Source organism: Varanus komodoensis, unplaced genomic scaffold, assembly GCF_004798865.1.
Source record: "Varanus komodoensis strain SLA01 unplaced genomic scaffold, ASM479886v1 scaffold106, whole genome shotgun sequence".
NCBI lineage: Eukaryota > Metazoa > Chordata > Lepidosauria > Squamata > Varanidae > Varanus > Varanus komodoensis.
The window spans coordinates 925,423-941,567 of NW_025335301.1; the positions used below are offsets into that span (position 1 = coordinate 925,423).

At 57.4% G+C, this 16,145-nt stretch overlaps 1 protein-coding gene across 1 annotated transcript; it reads left to right on the forward strand.

Annotated features, from left to right (window-relative positions):
* Positions 1 to 1,836: 1,836 nt before the first annotated feature.
* TAS1R1 (taste 1 receptor member 1) lies at positions 1,837 to 16,145 on the forward strand. Its single transcript, XM_044419675.1, has 5 exons — positions 1,837 to 2,115; positions 2,733 to 3,491; positions 6,351 to 6,563; positions 8,083 to 8,203; positions 15,211 to 16,145. Exons 1-5 carry the CDS (start codon positions 1,837 to 1,839, stop codon positions 16,143 to 16,145), a joined length of 2,307 nt encoding a protein of 768 aa, XP_044275610.1.

A 16,145-nucleotide genomic window follows, 5' to 3' on the forward strand; every position in this document is an offset into this window, starting at 1 on the left:
TGGAATTAGTGGATGGAAATGGGAGAGAGGCAGATTTGGCCATGACCCCACCCCCCCTTCAGCAGTGGAAACATTGCTTTGAGAGGCAGCGGGTTCTGAGGGGTCTAAGCAGAGGCTGGGTGGCTGGCTGCCAGGGATGCTGTAGCCATGCCTGCAGCCGGGGCCCCCCACCTCTCCGATTCCATGGAACGGTGAGTTCAACAAACAGTGGCTGCCACAGGAAAAGCCCTGCCCTTGCTGGTACCACTCGCATAACTGCTGTGACAGCCAGACGCAAGCAAGGCCGTTGATGCTGATTCCAAACCATGCAGGCCAGCCAGTAGGGCGAAGGTGGTCCTCCAAACAACACTGGCACGAGGCCATCCTCCCTGTGGAGGCAGGGCTGTTCCACAGCTGGGGCCACCAGTGCAGAGGCCCTCTCGCTTGCTGCCTTTCTGCCAGCCATGCTTGGAGGAGGCATTTGGGGGCGTTCACGGGCTGCTTGCAATGCACGGTATAGGTTTTGAGCACGGGCGCCTCAAGCTGGCTCTGTCTACGCCAGGCAGGGTTGTAAGGGGCCCTCGTGGCAACCCCTGCCAGTGAGCTTCCCCAGTTCACGGCGAGTCTGAGCTACACAGTTGGCTCTTCTTCTAGGAGCTGTTCCAAGCCTCCCTCCATAGCAGCTGTTTCCCAGCCCAAAGAGCCTCCGACTTGCCTGGACTGAGCTTCCGCTTCTTGCCCTTCGTCTAGCCCCCAAATGTCTGTGGACGTGGATTTGAAGGGATGAGTAGCCAGAAACAACAACAGTGGGGCTAGGTGTCCTTCGTATGCTGATGCAGTTTCCAGAGGGTTGGCTGTGAAGCTTTGCCTGTCCTCCTGCCTCTGCCGCTCCGGGTCAGGACAGCGCCTTTGCCACCAGCGCCTGCACCTGCTGCTGTCATGCGCCTCATTTCGCGGACAGAACAGGAGTCGGAGTATTTTGCAACTGGGGGCCGCCTGCGAATCCTGCAGAAGAGACCTGGGCCTGCCGCTGCTCCCAGCGTGCGCAGAGGCACGAGGGGCCGGTGCCTGAAGGCGACTGCCAGCCCGCCTGGCTCCTCTCCAGGCCCCCTCTGGGCTCTGGGCCCAGGTTTGGTGACTTTCCCCCGCCTTGCCCAACGTTTCCGGATGGGTTTGCGCACAGCTGCCAGCACGCCTGACTGTGACCATACTGCCTGGGGATGATGGGAGTTGCAGTCAAGTACTCCTCGAAGGCACCACGTTGGTGAAAGCTGCCTTACATGGTGCAGACACAGGTCTCTGGGAAGCTGCCCCTCCAGCCCCAAGGCATGCATCACGACGAGGAGGAGCCCCCCTGCCCCCCCCCGGGCCGACGAAGGAGAGGCTGCCAGGAGCGGGGCTGCCCCCCCTGCCGAAGGGCGCTCCTGGCTCCAGGCCGGGTGCCCTGGAGGGCAGGCGCAGCCGCGTCCGTTGGCCCTGGCTTCGCCCGTGCCTCCAGAGAAGGGCCTCCCAGCAGGGCAGCCAGCCTGGCCGGGGGCAGGGAAGGAGCCGCTGCGGCAGCCCGGCTCGCCCTCCCCTGCCAGAGGGAGCGCCCAGGAGAATGTCGAAGTTAGGCAGTATTCCTCCTGCCCAGCCCCTTTTCTTTTCACACTGGGCCCTCGGGTTGTAAACTTTTGGGCAGGCGCTGTCTCATCTTACTAATCTTTGCAAGGTGCCCTAGGAGGGCCCAAGAGGGAATCAAAAGAGCTGTGAATTAGAAAAATGCAAGAGAATAGCTGCCCTAAGCTGCCTTGGTGGTCTTCTCGTCCCCACAGCCTGGACCAACGGCGTCTGCACAGCTACCACCTTGTCCAGGCCATGCGCTTCGCGGTGGAGGAAATCAACAATTCCAGCCGCCTCCTGCCCAACGTCTCACTGGGCTATGAAATCTACGACAGTTGCTTGCCCTCCACCACCATGTACGCCACACTCAGCATCCTGTCCCAGGGCGGGGGCAGCTGCCACAGCCATCAACATGTAGCCGTGGCTGCCAACTACACGTGGTACCTGCCCAAGGCAGTGGCCGCCATTGGGCCCGACAACAGTGAAGATGCTCTCCTGGTGGCCAGTCTGCTGGGCATCTTCCGGATGCCGGAGGTAAGCCACAAGGCCGTGACGGCACGGGTGGGATGCTCCCACGTCCTCTGAGGCCACGGCAGCTCTCCAGGTTGCGCTGGAGCCATATGCGGAGCCAGGCGTGCGCAGGGCCTGGCTCCAGGTGTGAGGAGCCCGGAGCCCAGAGCTCCCAGTGACAGTGCCAGCCCGCGGGAGGGAAGAGCATTTCCCCAGGAAGTGGAGGTGCTTCTGCTAAGGCCGAGTCGCTAGCAGGAGGACCATCAGTTACAGGAGCCTGCTCCCAAGTTTTTGCTCCCAAGCCACTCACTGTTGGCCCCGCCCTGCACAGGGTTGTGCCCCCAGAGCCTGAGCCTGGCTCCCCCCTTCTGAATTCTGTAACTGCTTTGGGGTGACACCCTGCTCACCCCCCCGAAAGAAGCCCTTCTGGCTGTAGGGTCTTCCTCTGTCTAAACCTGCACAGGGTGGTGCCTGCAATGCACTGGAAATGCTCCAAAAAGGCTCAGTAAAGCCTCCAGCCAGCAAAGAAAAGAAGGACGGGCAGCGGGGCAGCATCAAGCATGCAGCCAGCCATTCCCGAAGAAAGGCCCTTGCGCGGCTGCAGCCCCCGCGGCCTCTCCCTTCCTTCCCTGCACTTCCAGGTCAGCTACGAAGCATCCAGCCCGACGCTGAGCCTGAAGCGCGTCTACCCCTCGTTCCTGCGCACGATTCCCAGCGACCACGTGCAGGTGCACGCCTTGGTGCGCCTGCTGAAGAAGTTCAACTGGGCCTGGGTGGCGGTGGTGGGCAGCAACAACAACTACGGGCACCAGGGCCTCCAGATGCTGCACGACACGGCGGCTCGGGAGGGCATCTGCTTCGCCTACCAGGGGGTCATGCCCGTGGACCAGGATGCTGGCAGCGCAGAGCTGGAGGCCGTGGTGCGGGGCGTGGTGGCCTCTAGGGTCAACGTCACCGTCATCTTTGCCAACAAGCACAGCGCCGCGCCCTTCTTCCAGGAGGTGGTTCGGCAGAACGTGACTGGGCGCGTGTGGGTAGGCACAGAGGACTGGACGCTGGCCACAGGAGCCTGGCAGATCCCAGGCATTCGTGACATTGGCACCATTATGGGGATGGCCATCAAGCAGACCTGCCTCCCAGAAATGGCGGCATTTGATGCGGCCTCCAGCCTGGGTTGTGGCAGGGCCACAGATTGCTGGAACCGTGGGGAAGCTTGCAGCCAGCGGTGCTCCCGGTTCTGCAGGCCAGGCTCTCCCGACGGCAGGCTGGAGCCATCTCCGTACGACGTGCAGGGCGCTTTCGGCGTGTACTCTGCTGTGTACGCCGTGGCACACGGCCTGCATCGCCTGCTGCATTGCCAAAGGGGGGTATGCCACAAGGACGTGGTCTACCCGTGGCAGGTAAGCATCCCTCTCTGGCCTTCGTCTGGGACAGAGCTCACCCGCCTCGTTTCCAGCTGGGCCAAGTGCAGGGCATCTGTGGCCGGGCAGGGCTCCTGCGGCCCGCGAGCTGGCCTGCGTTTCCCTGGGATTTGCGGGCTGCAGGCGAAACCCATAGCGCAGCAGGGGCTTTCTGCTCCCACTCCCCTTGAGCAGCCTGGGTGACCTGAGCCAGCCACTCACTCTCAGCCCAACCTTTCTCACGGGGGGGTGGTTGTTGTGAGCATAAGAAATGGAGGGGGAGAGAACTAAATACGCTGCTCTAGGTTCCTCGCGAGAGGAAATAAGGTGGGGTGTAAATGCAATGCACTAGCAACACCATGCCCTTTCAGCCACTGCTGTAGCTGAGCCTTCTAGAGATACATTATCATCATTATTTGATTTCCATACTGAGAACAGCTGAGGGGCTCCTGTGTACAGTAAGCTGGTGTCAGCCAATCCAAAATCAACTTAGCCGTTGGACAGCTGGTGCGGGAGTGATAACAGTAGGAATGCTGGACTGGGAGAACAGGAGATCTACGGAGCTTTCTGGGAGCTTTTGGGACAGCCATTGTTGTCACCCGAGCCTTCTCCACAGGGATGTGAAAATAAAATGGAGAGAAGGACTATCTAAGCCAACACCAGTTCCTTGCAGGGGGAAGCAAAGGCAACAAAGTGTAATCAGAAAAATGCAAAACATGGAAAACCAGCACCTCGCTGCAAGGAGGCACTGCAGCCAGAAGTCAGGTCCACCGAGTGCAGCGAAGTTTAATCCCCAGCAACGACGGGCCGTTCTTTAAGTCTGTGCGCAGCTGAGAACAGACACAGGATTTTACTCAGCACAGGCTCGGCCTCCTCTGGAGTCCCGCATCCGGTTCTGGGTCCCACAGGTTAAGAAAGATGCATACGAGCCAGAAAGTGTTCAGAGAAGGGCAACAAGGGTGATCCGGGGACTGGGGACAAAGCCCTCTGAGGAGAGATTGACAGATCTGGGCATGTCTCGCCCCGATTCGTGTGAGCAGAGGCCATAGTTCCTTGCCAGCACTTGCAAGGCTGTCACAAAGAGGAGGGCCAGGGTCTCTTCCTGGGCACCCCGGAGTGCAGGGCATGGGATAAGGTGCTCGAGCCGCAGGAAGCCACGTTCCAGCCAGAGATCCGGAAACACGTCCCGGCTGTGGGAGCAGCACGACAGTGGAACCCGTGGCCAGGGAGCTGGTAGGCTCTCCCGCACGGGAGGCATTCCAGAGGCAGCTGGGCACCCATCTGAGAGGGACACTGTAACTCGGTGTCATGCACTGGGAGGGGGGTTGGACCCTCTGGCCCCTTCCAGTGCTACTCTTCTATGATTCTGTGATCTGTATACCTGTGATCACAGAATGACCCAGCTACCACTCAATCAAGCATCTCAGCTGTGCATGCGCACAAGCCTATATCTGAAAAAGTTCTAAATTTCATGTTATGAAACAACATTAACAACAGGCTTGTAAGCCGGCGTGGTGCCGTGTGGATTAGGGGCCTGGGACCCTGGAGATCTGGGTTCCAGTCCCCACCCAGTCATGGAGCCGACTCGGTGACTTCTGGCCAGTCACAGTCCAACCTACTTCACAGGGCTGTTGTCAGGATAAGATTGAGAGGAGAAGACTTATGTAAGCCACTTTGAGTTCCTTGAAACAAAAAAGTGGGATATAGAACTAATAAATTAAAGTAATGAAAATTAAATTAAAATAAATAAGCTTTAACCAGGTAAATGTTTGAGGTGTCAAATAAAGCTAAGTTTAGTCCACTGATGGAGGCCAGTTTTGTGGGCATATCTGTTTATTCTGGAGGTTGTTCTTGTTCATACAACAAGAAACAGGAGAGAAAGCATTAAAGGCAGGCTGCTTCTAGCAGTGAGTGGTGTGAGCTATGAAATGTTAAGACTGCACTTTCCACTTCTTGCCATGAATTCAGAAAGCCAGTAATGTTGAGGCTCCATTAAATGCACATTTATTTAATTGTAAGTAACTAGTTGATTAATCAGTTAAACCACAGTTAATTAGTCTATTAATTAGTCACGGCTGGGCTGGGAATGCTAGGCCTTTTTGCTGCCTAAACTTGCATCCTTAACCTACTGAAAGCAAAGGAGTCCAAAATGTAGCAATTTGATACCCTGTCACCTGTTTTTAATAAAGAAGACCTTCAGATTCTAAAGAAAAGTGGAGTATATTTGAACTGGATAGATGGAGAAATAAATAAGGGGAAAGATTTAATGTGCAGTGTATGCTGTTTGAATTATTCTGGTATGGGCAGCAAAACAGGTTTTTAGGATGAAAGTGGGTTTATGGGGAGCCGCTGAAGAAAGCAGCATTTAGTTTGGCCAGAACAAGAGCAGAGCAAAGTAATGCCTCCCCCCATCTGGCCAGGAGCCCCCACCCAGTGACCACACCACCAGCCAGGGGGGGTTGGGAGCTGGGTTTGCTTCCGGGCAGCTTCCTGCAGCCCCCAGCCCCGGCTGAAGTGCCGCGTGCCAGCCACTGGCTGGGCTGGGCTGGGCTCGGGCACCAGGACCAGCCACCCTGAAACGAGCTGGCTCGTGACCCCCACGGCTGATCGAGCTGTGTGCGCCAGGTCCAGCAGCATGCGTGCCCCGTGGGCCTGGCTGATGGCCACGTCTCCTTCCCCAAGGGAACGCCCGCGATCACCAAGACGGCATTCACCTGGCCCGGGCGGCCCGCTCTCAGGCCCCAGAGTTCTTTAGGAGAGCAGCAGCCAGGCCAGGTGACACCATGCTGCGCCAGCCCAGGGTGGGGGTAGCCCAGTGCCCGCGCCCTCCCCCCGACTGCTCTCGTCACGCCCCTGCAGCTCCTGACGGAGATGAAGCGGGTGAACTTCAGCCTTCGCAACAGGTGGATCGATTTTGACCCCCGCGGGGATGCCTTGGCCGGCTATGATGTGGTCATGTGGCGGTGGGCAGGCCAGGCCTGGAACTGCAGCGTGGTTGGCTCGTTCAGCAGGAATCCAAACCGCCTGAGCATCGATGGGGACGCGCTCCAGTGGCACACGCAGGCAAACCAGGTGAGAGGCGGGCCTGCCGGGAAGCGCCTGGCTGCGGCGAGTGGTGGCGGAGGTGGTGCTGAGAAATCCCGCTGCTGGACAGGGCCGGCACCAAGGGCCAGCGGCGTGGGGGGCACTGCTCTGCCTCGACACTGGTCGCTCCTGCCTCTGCTCCTTGCTCCCGCCGGGGCGGTGCTGGGGAGGGGCCGGAGGGGCTGCATGTGGGCCATGATGTGAGTCACTAGGCTGGGGGGAAGGAGGCTCCCAGTGGGTGCCATGTCCAGGCCTTCAAAGTCCTGGCCAGCCCCAGGCGACAGGGCACTTTGCTCCCCCGGAGGGAAGGAAGTGGTCTGCCGACTTGCACAGTCCCCGCGTAACCTTCTAAAGATGGTCTGTTCATCCCAAGAGCCAGGACGCCTGGCTTGGGCATGCCTGAAGTTTCAAGACCAGAAATCTAAACGCCATTTACTTATAACGAAGTCAGAGAACGTGCAGAGTGGCGCTTGCTGTTTGCCACAGAGCAGCTCTGGCTGGCCCAATTTGTGGCTGGCCAGTGAAGCCGGCATGCTGGAGGACGCCCTGCTCGGGCCGCTTGGGCGGGCCACAGCTGGCCATGTCACCTTCCAGCTAAGGGATGAATTCCTCTTCCTCTGGCTCCTACTCACGGGGAACCAGAAGGGCTGCCCCGAGGGTCCCCTGGTGGAGGGCAGCCATCGGCAGCCCCCTCCATGCTTGACTGGCTGGGCCCCTGCCCCGGCTCCTTTCATCTGAGGAACTCCCCCACACCCCCAGGACATGCCAGCTGCAATGGACATCTGCTGCTTGTGATACACGCACTCCACCTCCCCTCGCAGAGGCTTCCCGAAAAACAGGCTGGCAGGATTTCGCTTGGTGTAAAGGCCTCCAAAACAGAGTCGGGGGTGGGGGGAAGAGCACCGAGGAACTGCGTCTTCCTGCCTTTAAGCAGCCAGGGCGGCACAGTGGTGAGAGCACTGGGCAGGGAGTCTGGAGGCCGGGGCCCTTGTCTCCGCTCAGCCAGGATGCTCAGTGGATGACTGGGCTGTTTCTCCACATAGCCCACCTCGCAGGGTGATTGTGGCATCTGAATGGAGAGAATGAGGACCTTGGAAGCCACCATGGCTTCCTCACAAGAGGAAGAAATGCAGGCTATGGAATGAACCGAGGCGCTCATCTCTGCCACGGGAAGCACACGGGAGACATCTGCTCTGCCCCTGCCCACCATGCGCCCGCTTCTCTCCGCCAGTGTCACTAGCCCCTCCCGTGCCTCCCCCCCAGTACATGGCTCCCGCTGGCTTGGTAGGCCGAGAGTCGGGGCCAGGGGCCAGGGGCCAGCAGCGCCTGCTGCCCTTCGCCTCGCCACCACCACCGTCGCCGGGGCCGTAGGCAGGGGCCGCCTGCAGTGAGGAAGGGGGAGACCAAGTGGGTTCCGCCCAGTGTTCCCCCACAGTGGGCGTCTGGGCCTTCTGCAGGCGCCCAGCCCTTGGGCCTGCCCAGCTCACAGCCGCGTCTTCCTGTCCAGGTCCCCGTCTCCGCATGCTCCGAGGACTGCGGCGTGGGGGAGCAGAAGGTGCCACAGGGCGTCCACCGATGCTGCTTCCACTGCGTGGGCTGCCTGCCGGGGACCTTCCTGAACAGAAGCGGTGCGTGAGGCGTGGGGCAGGGGCAGGGGAGGTCACATGGCAGCTGTTTTGCTCCAGGCATAGCCCACCTTTGCTCCAGGGGCACCCCGGTCCTCCTCTTCTCCATCTGAACCTCGTGGCAGCGGCCCTGTGCGGCCCTGGGCCTGCCTGGAGCCGGGGCCCTCATGGCCCAGCAGGGGGACGGGGCCCTTGTCTCCGAGTTCCAGCCCAGCCTCTGAACCAGGACACCAGGTGGGCCTCCCATTGCCATGCAGACCCAGCGGTTCCACGGGAAGCAGCCGCTGCGGGTTCGCCTTGGGCTGGCCCGAAACTTGACTCCCGCCTGGGCATGGCGGCAGCCTCCTCGCCTGGGGTTGCGCCTTGGTCGCCACCCGCAGCCCTCCTCCTGCAATGCAGACACGTGGCTGGCCAGCCCCACCGAGAGCCGCGCTTTGCCCCATCTCACTCCCTTGCCAGAGGGAGGCGGAGGTGGAGGCTCCGGGCTGCAGCTTTCCTCACAGCAGCGTGGATTGCAGAGCCTTTCATTTCCGGCCATTGCCCAGTCCCTCCCACAAGCTTTGAACTGCAGCTCCTTTCCTGGCCATTGGCCGTGTTGCCCAAGGTTAATGCAGGTCATAACCTCGAACTTCTGTAGGGTCTGGCGGACCTACACGTGGGGTACAGCATCAGACCAGACAGACCCCAGGCTCCAAGTCTCACACAGTCCTGAGGCCTACGGGTCAAAATTAGCCTCTCTTAGCCGAAAGGACCTCTCAGCATTAAAATATATTGAGACGGGGAAGAGTGGTCTTGTGGAGAAAAGGCAGGATGAAAATGCGAGGTATTTTTTAAAAATTATCGGTCAAAACCTGTTTTCCCCATGCCATACAGAGATGAAGGGAAACCAGCAAGGAATAAAATGAACCAAGGTGGTGGGAAAGGAACTAAATTTGCCCCCTTCAAGAGTCTTCTTGTTGCCCCATACAAAGGAACAGACACTTCAGCGCTATGCACTCGTCCAGCACGGGATGAGAGACGCCACCAGAATGACAAGGGTGCTGGGTGGCCCCAGGCCTTGGCCCAGGTGGTCTTTGGGGGCGGCCATGTGTCTTGCTCACACTGCAAAGTGTGCAGCTCAAGCGAATCAACCCGCACAGCTTCAGCTGCCTGCCGTGCTTTAAAACTGTTTCCACGCTCTTGAGATATCAGAGGGACAAGTTACACTGCCAGGGCTCTTTACAAAACTCGCTTGAGCGAAAACAGCTTTGCATTTCACCTCACTGAAGTCCTAGTGCCATCGTGGCCACAGGGACAGGCGGGGGCGGTTGCCTGCCACGGTCGGCGGGGCTGTGCGGACTCCAGGGCCCTAGTAGCAGCCCTGAATGAGAGAGGAGGGATTGCCCCATAGCCCAGATCCTCTGGAGCAGGGCGGTTTTTCCTCCAAGTCTGCACGAATTTTGGAAGCTGTCCTGATATGGAAATTCGGGACAGGCAACCCGTTTGGGGCTCTGAGCTTGTGGCCAGGACAGGTGATTCAGTGGGCCCTCCCCAGTTTGGCTCACATGCTGCTCTCCTGGCAGGTGGCCTCGGGCTGGAGCCTGCAGTCACACACCTGTATCCTGTGCAAGGAAAACCTGGCCAGGTGGTCCATGAAACAGGCAAGATGTCCTGCAAAATGTGCTTAGAGGAGCAGAGGCATGGAAATAGCCTGCAGCCAGGGAGGGCTGCTCTGTCCCAGCTGCAAGGGGACCAGGATCGGATGGAGGTGGGGGCAGCAGCAGCGGCCACTTCACCCAGCAGCCCTCCACCTCAGGCCCACTGATCCTTCAGCAGACCCTCACCATTCGCCGCATGTTTTGCAAGTGCCCAGAGCTGGGGCTGCCAGAAAGGGCAGTGCCGGAGGACATGAGGCCTGTCCATATGGGGGGCGCCAGCGCCCATCAGCCCCAGCCAGCGGAGCCAGAGGGGGATTGCAGCAGCTCCCCCCCCCATGTGTGTGGAGGAGCATCCTTCCTGGTCCCTGCTCACCAGGCACCCTCCTCCACCTGCAGGGGGCACTTCTACCCAAGTTTGCACCAACAAATGTGCGGCGTGCGCCATCACAGAACGAAGAGGTGTCTCTCCCCCGGTTTCCCCTCTCCTTTCATGCAGATACAGTGTCAGCTTCTCTTGTGAGACTAGACTAGACTAGACTAGACTAGACTAGACTAGACTAGACTAGACTAGACTGAGCCCCATCAACTGGTCCAGGCCGGTCAGGGCAGGCGTCTTGCCCACGTTTCCCTGTCTGAGGGTTTTGCCCTCAGACTTCAGGATGTTTCACTGACTTCCTTTTTCTTGTGAGGAACCCAAGGCACCTTGTCCCCTTCATTTTATCCTCACAAAAACCTCGTGAGGGAGGGGAGGCCAAGGGTCAGTGACTGGCCCAAAGTTACCCAGTGGAGCTGTTCACACACAGTGTGAATGGTCGCTGCACATGTGCTTTCTGTACCTCGTGTCCTGTATTCACAAGTTCAGGAGCTAACTCCTCACAGGCAGTCACTGCACCCCTCCATCCCCCCTCCAAATGTATGTTAGTCATGAAGTTGCATCCAACCCATCGCAACCCCATGGACAACACTCCTCCAGGCCCTCCTGTCCTCCGCCATCACCCAGAGTCCACCTAAACGCATGCCGACTGCCCCAGTGACTCCATCCAGCCACCTCATCCTCTGCGTCCCCTTCTCCTTTTGCCATCTATGGTTCCCAGCATCAGGGTCTTCTCCAGGGAGTCCTACCTTCTCATTAGGTGGCCAGGGTATTTGAGTTTCATCTTCAGGATCTGGCCTTCTAAAGAGCAGTCAGGGTTGATCTCCTTAGGGACTCGCAGGAGTCTCCTCCAGCATCACAATTCAAGGGCCTCAATTCTTTGGTGCTCAGCCTTCCTTATGGTCCAGCTTTCACAGTCATACATTGCAACTGGGAAAACCATTGCCTTGACTATACGCACTTATGTCGGCGGGGTGATGTCTCTGCTTTTTAGTATGCTGTCTACATTTGTCATAGCTTTCCTCCCAAGGAGCAAGCATCTTTTAATTTCTTGACTGCAGGCCCTGTATGCACTGATCTTGGAGCCCAGGAAAATAAAATCTGTCACTACCTCCTTTTCTTCCCCATCTATTTGCCAGGAAGTGAGAGGACTGGATGCCATGATCTTAGTTTTCTTAATGTTGAGTTTCAAGCCAACTTTTGCGCTCTCCTCCTTCACCCGCATCAAGAGGCTCTTTAGTTCCTCTTCACTTTCTGCCATGAGAGTGCCTATCTGAGGTTGTTGATATTTCTCCCAGCAATCTTAATTCCAACTGGTGATTCATCTAGCCCCGCCTTTCTCATGATGTGCTCTGCATATAAGTTAAATAGGCAGGGCAACAGTATACAGCCTTGTCGAACTCCTTTCTCAATTTTGAACCAATCAGTGGTTCCGTGTCCAGTTCACACTGTTGCTTCTTGACCTGCATATAGGTTTCTCGAGAGACAAATAAGATGGTCTGGTACTCCCATCTCTTTAAGAACTTGCCACAATTTGTTGTGATCCACACAATCAAAGGCTTTAGCATAGTCAATGAAGAAGATGTTTTTCTCGAACTCCCTGGCTTTCTCCATGATGCAGCGTATGTTGGCAATTTGATCTCTAGTTCCTCTCCCTCTTCAAAACCCTGCCTGTATTTCTGGTAGTTCTCGGTCCACATACTGCTGGAGCCCAGCTTGTAGGATTTTGAGCATAACTTTGCTAGCATGTGAAATGAGTGCAATGGTGCAGTAGTTTGAACATTCTTTGGCATCGCCCTTCTTTGGGATCGGAATGTAAACTGACCTTTTCCAATCCTGTGGCCACTCCTGAGTTTTCCAAATTTGCTGGCATATTGAGTGTAGCACTTTTACTGCATCATCTTTTAAGATTTTAAATAGCTCAACTGGAATACTGTCGCCTCCACTAGCTTTGTTGTTGCTCAGACTTCCTAAGGCCCATTTGACTTCACATTCCAGGATATCTGGCTCGAGGTCAGTGATCACCCCATCGTGGTTATCAGGGATGTTAAGCTCTTTCTTGTATAGTTCTTCTGTGTAATCTTGCCACCTCTTCTTAAACTCTTCTGCCTCTGTTAGGTCCCTGCCATTTTGGTCCTTTATCATGCCCATCTTTGCATGAAATGTTCCCTTCATATCTTCAATTTTCTTGAAGAGATCTCTGGTCCTCCCTATTGTTTTCTTCTATTTCTTTGCACTGTTCATTTAAGAAGGCCTTCTTATCTCTTCTAGCTATTCTCTGGATTTCTGCATTCAATTGGATGTATTTTTCCCTTTCACTTCCCTTCTTTCCTCAGCTATTCGTAAAGCTTCCTCAGACAGCCATTTTGCTTTCTTGCATTTCTTTTTCTTTGGGATGGTTTTAGTTGCTGCCTCTTGTACATTGTTGCGAACCTCCATCCATAGTTCTTCAGGCACTCTATCTGATCTAATTCCTTAAATCTATTTGTGACCTCTACTGTATATTCATCAGGGATATGATGTAGCTCACACCTGAGTGGCCTAGTATTTTTCCCTACTTTCTTCAATTTAAGCCTAAATTTTGCAACGAGAAGCTCATGATCAGAGCCACAGTCAGCTCCTGGTCTAGTTTTTACTGACTGTGTAGAGCTGCTCCATCTTTGGCTGCAGAGCACATAGTCAGTCTGATTTCTGTGTTGACCGTCAGGTGATGTCCATGTGTAGAGTCGTCTCTTGGGTTGTTGGAAAAGAGTGTTTGCTCTGACCAGCATATTCTCTTGTATCCCCCCTCCATCATATCCCCCCTCCAAATAGGGGGACATAAATCTCGCTCTCCCACAGGGGCCCCGGGTGTTCTCAGCGGGCCCCCCCCTGCTCCATGGAGCGCGCATTCCCCATTAGCGAAGCACAGCTGCCCCCGCTGCTCCGTCCTCCCCCCAGGCGCGCACCCTCCAGGACCTGGCCAGTTGCCCTCCTGCCCGCCTCCTGGCCAGGTGCACGGCAGCACAGTCGAGCACAAGAGGGGACAGCACACCTCAGGCAGGAAGCCGTGGAAGGCAGGCAAGGCGGGCCCCTCGGCAGCCCGGCCAGGAGGGGTGATCCAGCCAGGCACTGGGGGCGTTGTGCCTGGGGGAAGGCCGGGAGCCCGGGGCAGCCCGTCGGTGCCCTGCCCCCGGGCCACTCAGCAGCTGCCGGGCCAGCGGGGCAGTGGCAGGTGGCGAGGCTGCAGCCGCTCACGGCTGCCGCTGCCGCACGGCCAGGGCTCTCACCCCTTTGGCCCAAGGTCCGTTTGTCTGACAGCGAGAGACAACCAGCCGCCAGCACGATCCAAAGACCAAATCGAGGATGGCTCAACTGGGAGTCCTGCACTGGGCAGGGGCTGGCCCCGAGGGCCTGCTGCCTCTTCCCACTCTATGTTATGATTCTCCGATTCTGCAGAAAGCTCCTTCTTGAAGCATGCACATCAGCAACGGAGAGCGGCCTGCTCCTCCTTCAAAGAGGCCCGTGCCAGCTACTAAGAATCCACATGTTCTTCTACCTCTGAGCAAGCGCATCGATCCTTGGCCACTTGACCTATTCTGTCTGTCCCTTGATCCTGCCTTCTGTGCATAGCTAGCCAGACAAAGTAGCCACATTCCTCACTTTTCTTAGTGCTGGACAGATAGGCAGTCAGAGGCTAGCAATCGTCCTCCCGGTGCATGCCCCGTTTCTCATGCTAGAAGAGCATTACTGCAACTAAGAGTGGTGTTTTCACAGAGCCATAGAACAGTAAGAGCTGGAAGAGGCCATGGAGGCCATCGGGTCCAACCCCCTGCTGTTGCAGGATGCCAAGTCACACCATCCCAGCTTCTTTTTTGAACGTCTCCAGTGTGGGAGAGCCCACCACCCCTCCAGGCAGCTGGTTCCACTGTCGCATTGCTCCAGCAGCATTTAATTTCACCTGAACAATTTCATTTCAATTGTTCAATTTCAATTGTTCATTTCACCTGAGCAATTTCTGTTACACTAGTGTTACATTCCTGCACACAATTGTGAATTTCTGCCTTTCACTGTTGGGCAAATTTCACAGCTTGAGGGGTGCGCCTTCAGGTTGAGGCCTTGGCCAGCATAAAGAGTTCAGAAACAGGAAATCAGAAATCACTGCCAAACTTGCTGTCAGAAACAGGGACTACAGAGTAGCACTGCCACTGCTTTGCAGGGCCACGGCAGCGTGGAGGACATGAAGCACTGCTGAAGGGGGGAGGCCTTAGAACCAGCTGCTGCTTCTCTGTGCTGACTCGCTTCACTATACTTCCAAGGATTCGCACGTAGGGGCCAGTCAGTCCTTCCACGGCCCCCGCACTGCCAGGGCTCTCGCGCACTGCACGGGGCTGCTCCACAGTTCCTGCAGCTGGGTGCAAACGCCTCACAATTTCGAGTTTCTAGCCCACAGAATTCCTGGGGATCTGGGGGAAGCGACACCCATCACGGCACGGAGCCAGGTGTCCTCCCACGATAGCGGGCTGACGGAGCAGGCTTGGCCTGTGAAATGTGGCCTTCCGTGCCAGGCTAGCCACAGCCCCTCTGCTCCCTCTTCCCCCTCTCCCAGGTGTGCCCCTCCCTGGGCCCACGGCCGCATCCCCTCTGCTTCGTCTCCCTAGGCTGGCCTTTCCCCACTGGGGACGGCTTGATGGGCTACGGCCTGCCCCGTTCTCGCCCAGCTGGCTGGGAAGAGAGCGAGCTGCGGCAGCGCACCTGGAGGGGCAGAGCGGGACAGGCTTCTCTGTCAGCCCTTGCTCCCTAGGCCCCGCGCCGGCCCCAGGATGATGATGGTCCTGGGCAAGATGCCCTGCGCAGCCCCGCTCAGGGGGCCTCCCCTCAAGTTCCCAGCTCCCCGTGCTCCTCCTCCGCGTGAGGCTTCCTCTTTGCCTGGGAGCAGATCTCTTGCCCAGGAAAGCCTCCCTCCCTGCCTGGAAGCCTTCCTCACACCCCCACTGACTCGCATGCCATCATTTCCACAGATTCCTACACGTGTCAGAGGTGCGGAGAAGACCAGTGGTCCCCGGCCAGAAGCGAGACCTGCTTTGCACGCACCTCCGTGTTCCTGGCGTGGGATGACCACGTCTCGGTGGCCCTGCTGATAGCCACCACAGTGCTCACGTTGCTGGTGGCTGGGGCCATGGCCGTCTTCTTCAGGAACCTGCGGACACCCATCGTGAAGTCGGCCGGGGGCTGCCTGTGCTTTGCCATGCTGGGGTCTCTGGCCTTTGCCAGCACCAGCCTCTACTGGCACTTTGGGGCTCCGGACAGGGTGGCCTGCCTGGTGAGAGCACCGCTGTACAACGTCAGCTTTACGGTGTGCCTGGCCTGCATGATGGCCCGCTCATTCCAGATCGTCATCATCTTCAAGATGGCCGCCAGGGCCCCAGGCCTGTATGAGGCCTGGCGGAGGTACCACGGGCCTGGCCTGCTTATCGGGACCCTCACCGGCCTGCAGGGGCTGCTGAGCCTCCTCCAGGTGAGCACCAGCCCCCCTGCCCCATACAAGAACTACGAGGCCTTCCCAGACATGATTGTGCTTGAGTGCAGCCTGGGCGGGCTCACGGGCCTGAGCCTTGGGCTGGCCTACAATGGTTTCCTGGGTATTGCCTGCTTTGCCATCAGCTATGTGGGAAAGGACCTGCCCAACAGCTACAATGAAGCCAAGTGCATCACCTTCAGCCTCCTCATCTACTTTGTCTCCTTCATCTTCTTCACCACCACGCAAGCCCTCTACCAGGGCAAGTACCAAGCAGCCATTGGCATCGCCTCCCACCTCTCCACGCTCTCTGGCATTTTCGGAAGCTACTTTGCCCCCAAGGTCTATGTCATCCTCTTCCGATCTGAGCTCAACACCCACGAACAGTTCCAGATGTCCATCCAGATGTACACCAAGAGGATCAGCTCAGCCAGTTGA

Excerpts from the sequence above, each read along its gene's own strand:
- TAS1R1 (XM_044419675.1), top strand. The coding sequence starts at position 1,837 with ATGCGCTTCGCGGTGGAGGAAATCAACAATTCCAGCCGCCTCCTGCCC. Across the intron at positions 2,116-2,732 it reads GCATCTTCCGGATGCCGGAG|GTCAGCTACGAAGCATCCAG; the intron begins GTAAGCCACAAG and ends CTGCACTTCCAG. Across the intron at positions 8,204-15,210 it reads GACCTTCCTGAACAGAAGCG|ATTCCTACACGTGTCAGAGG; the intron begins GTGCGTGAGGCG and ends TCATTTCCACAG.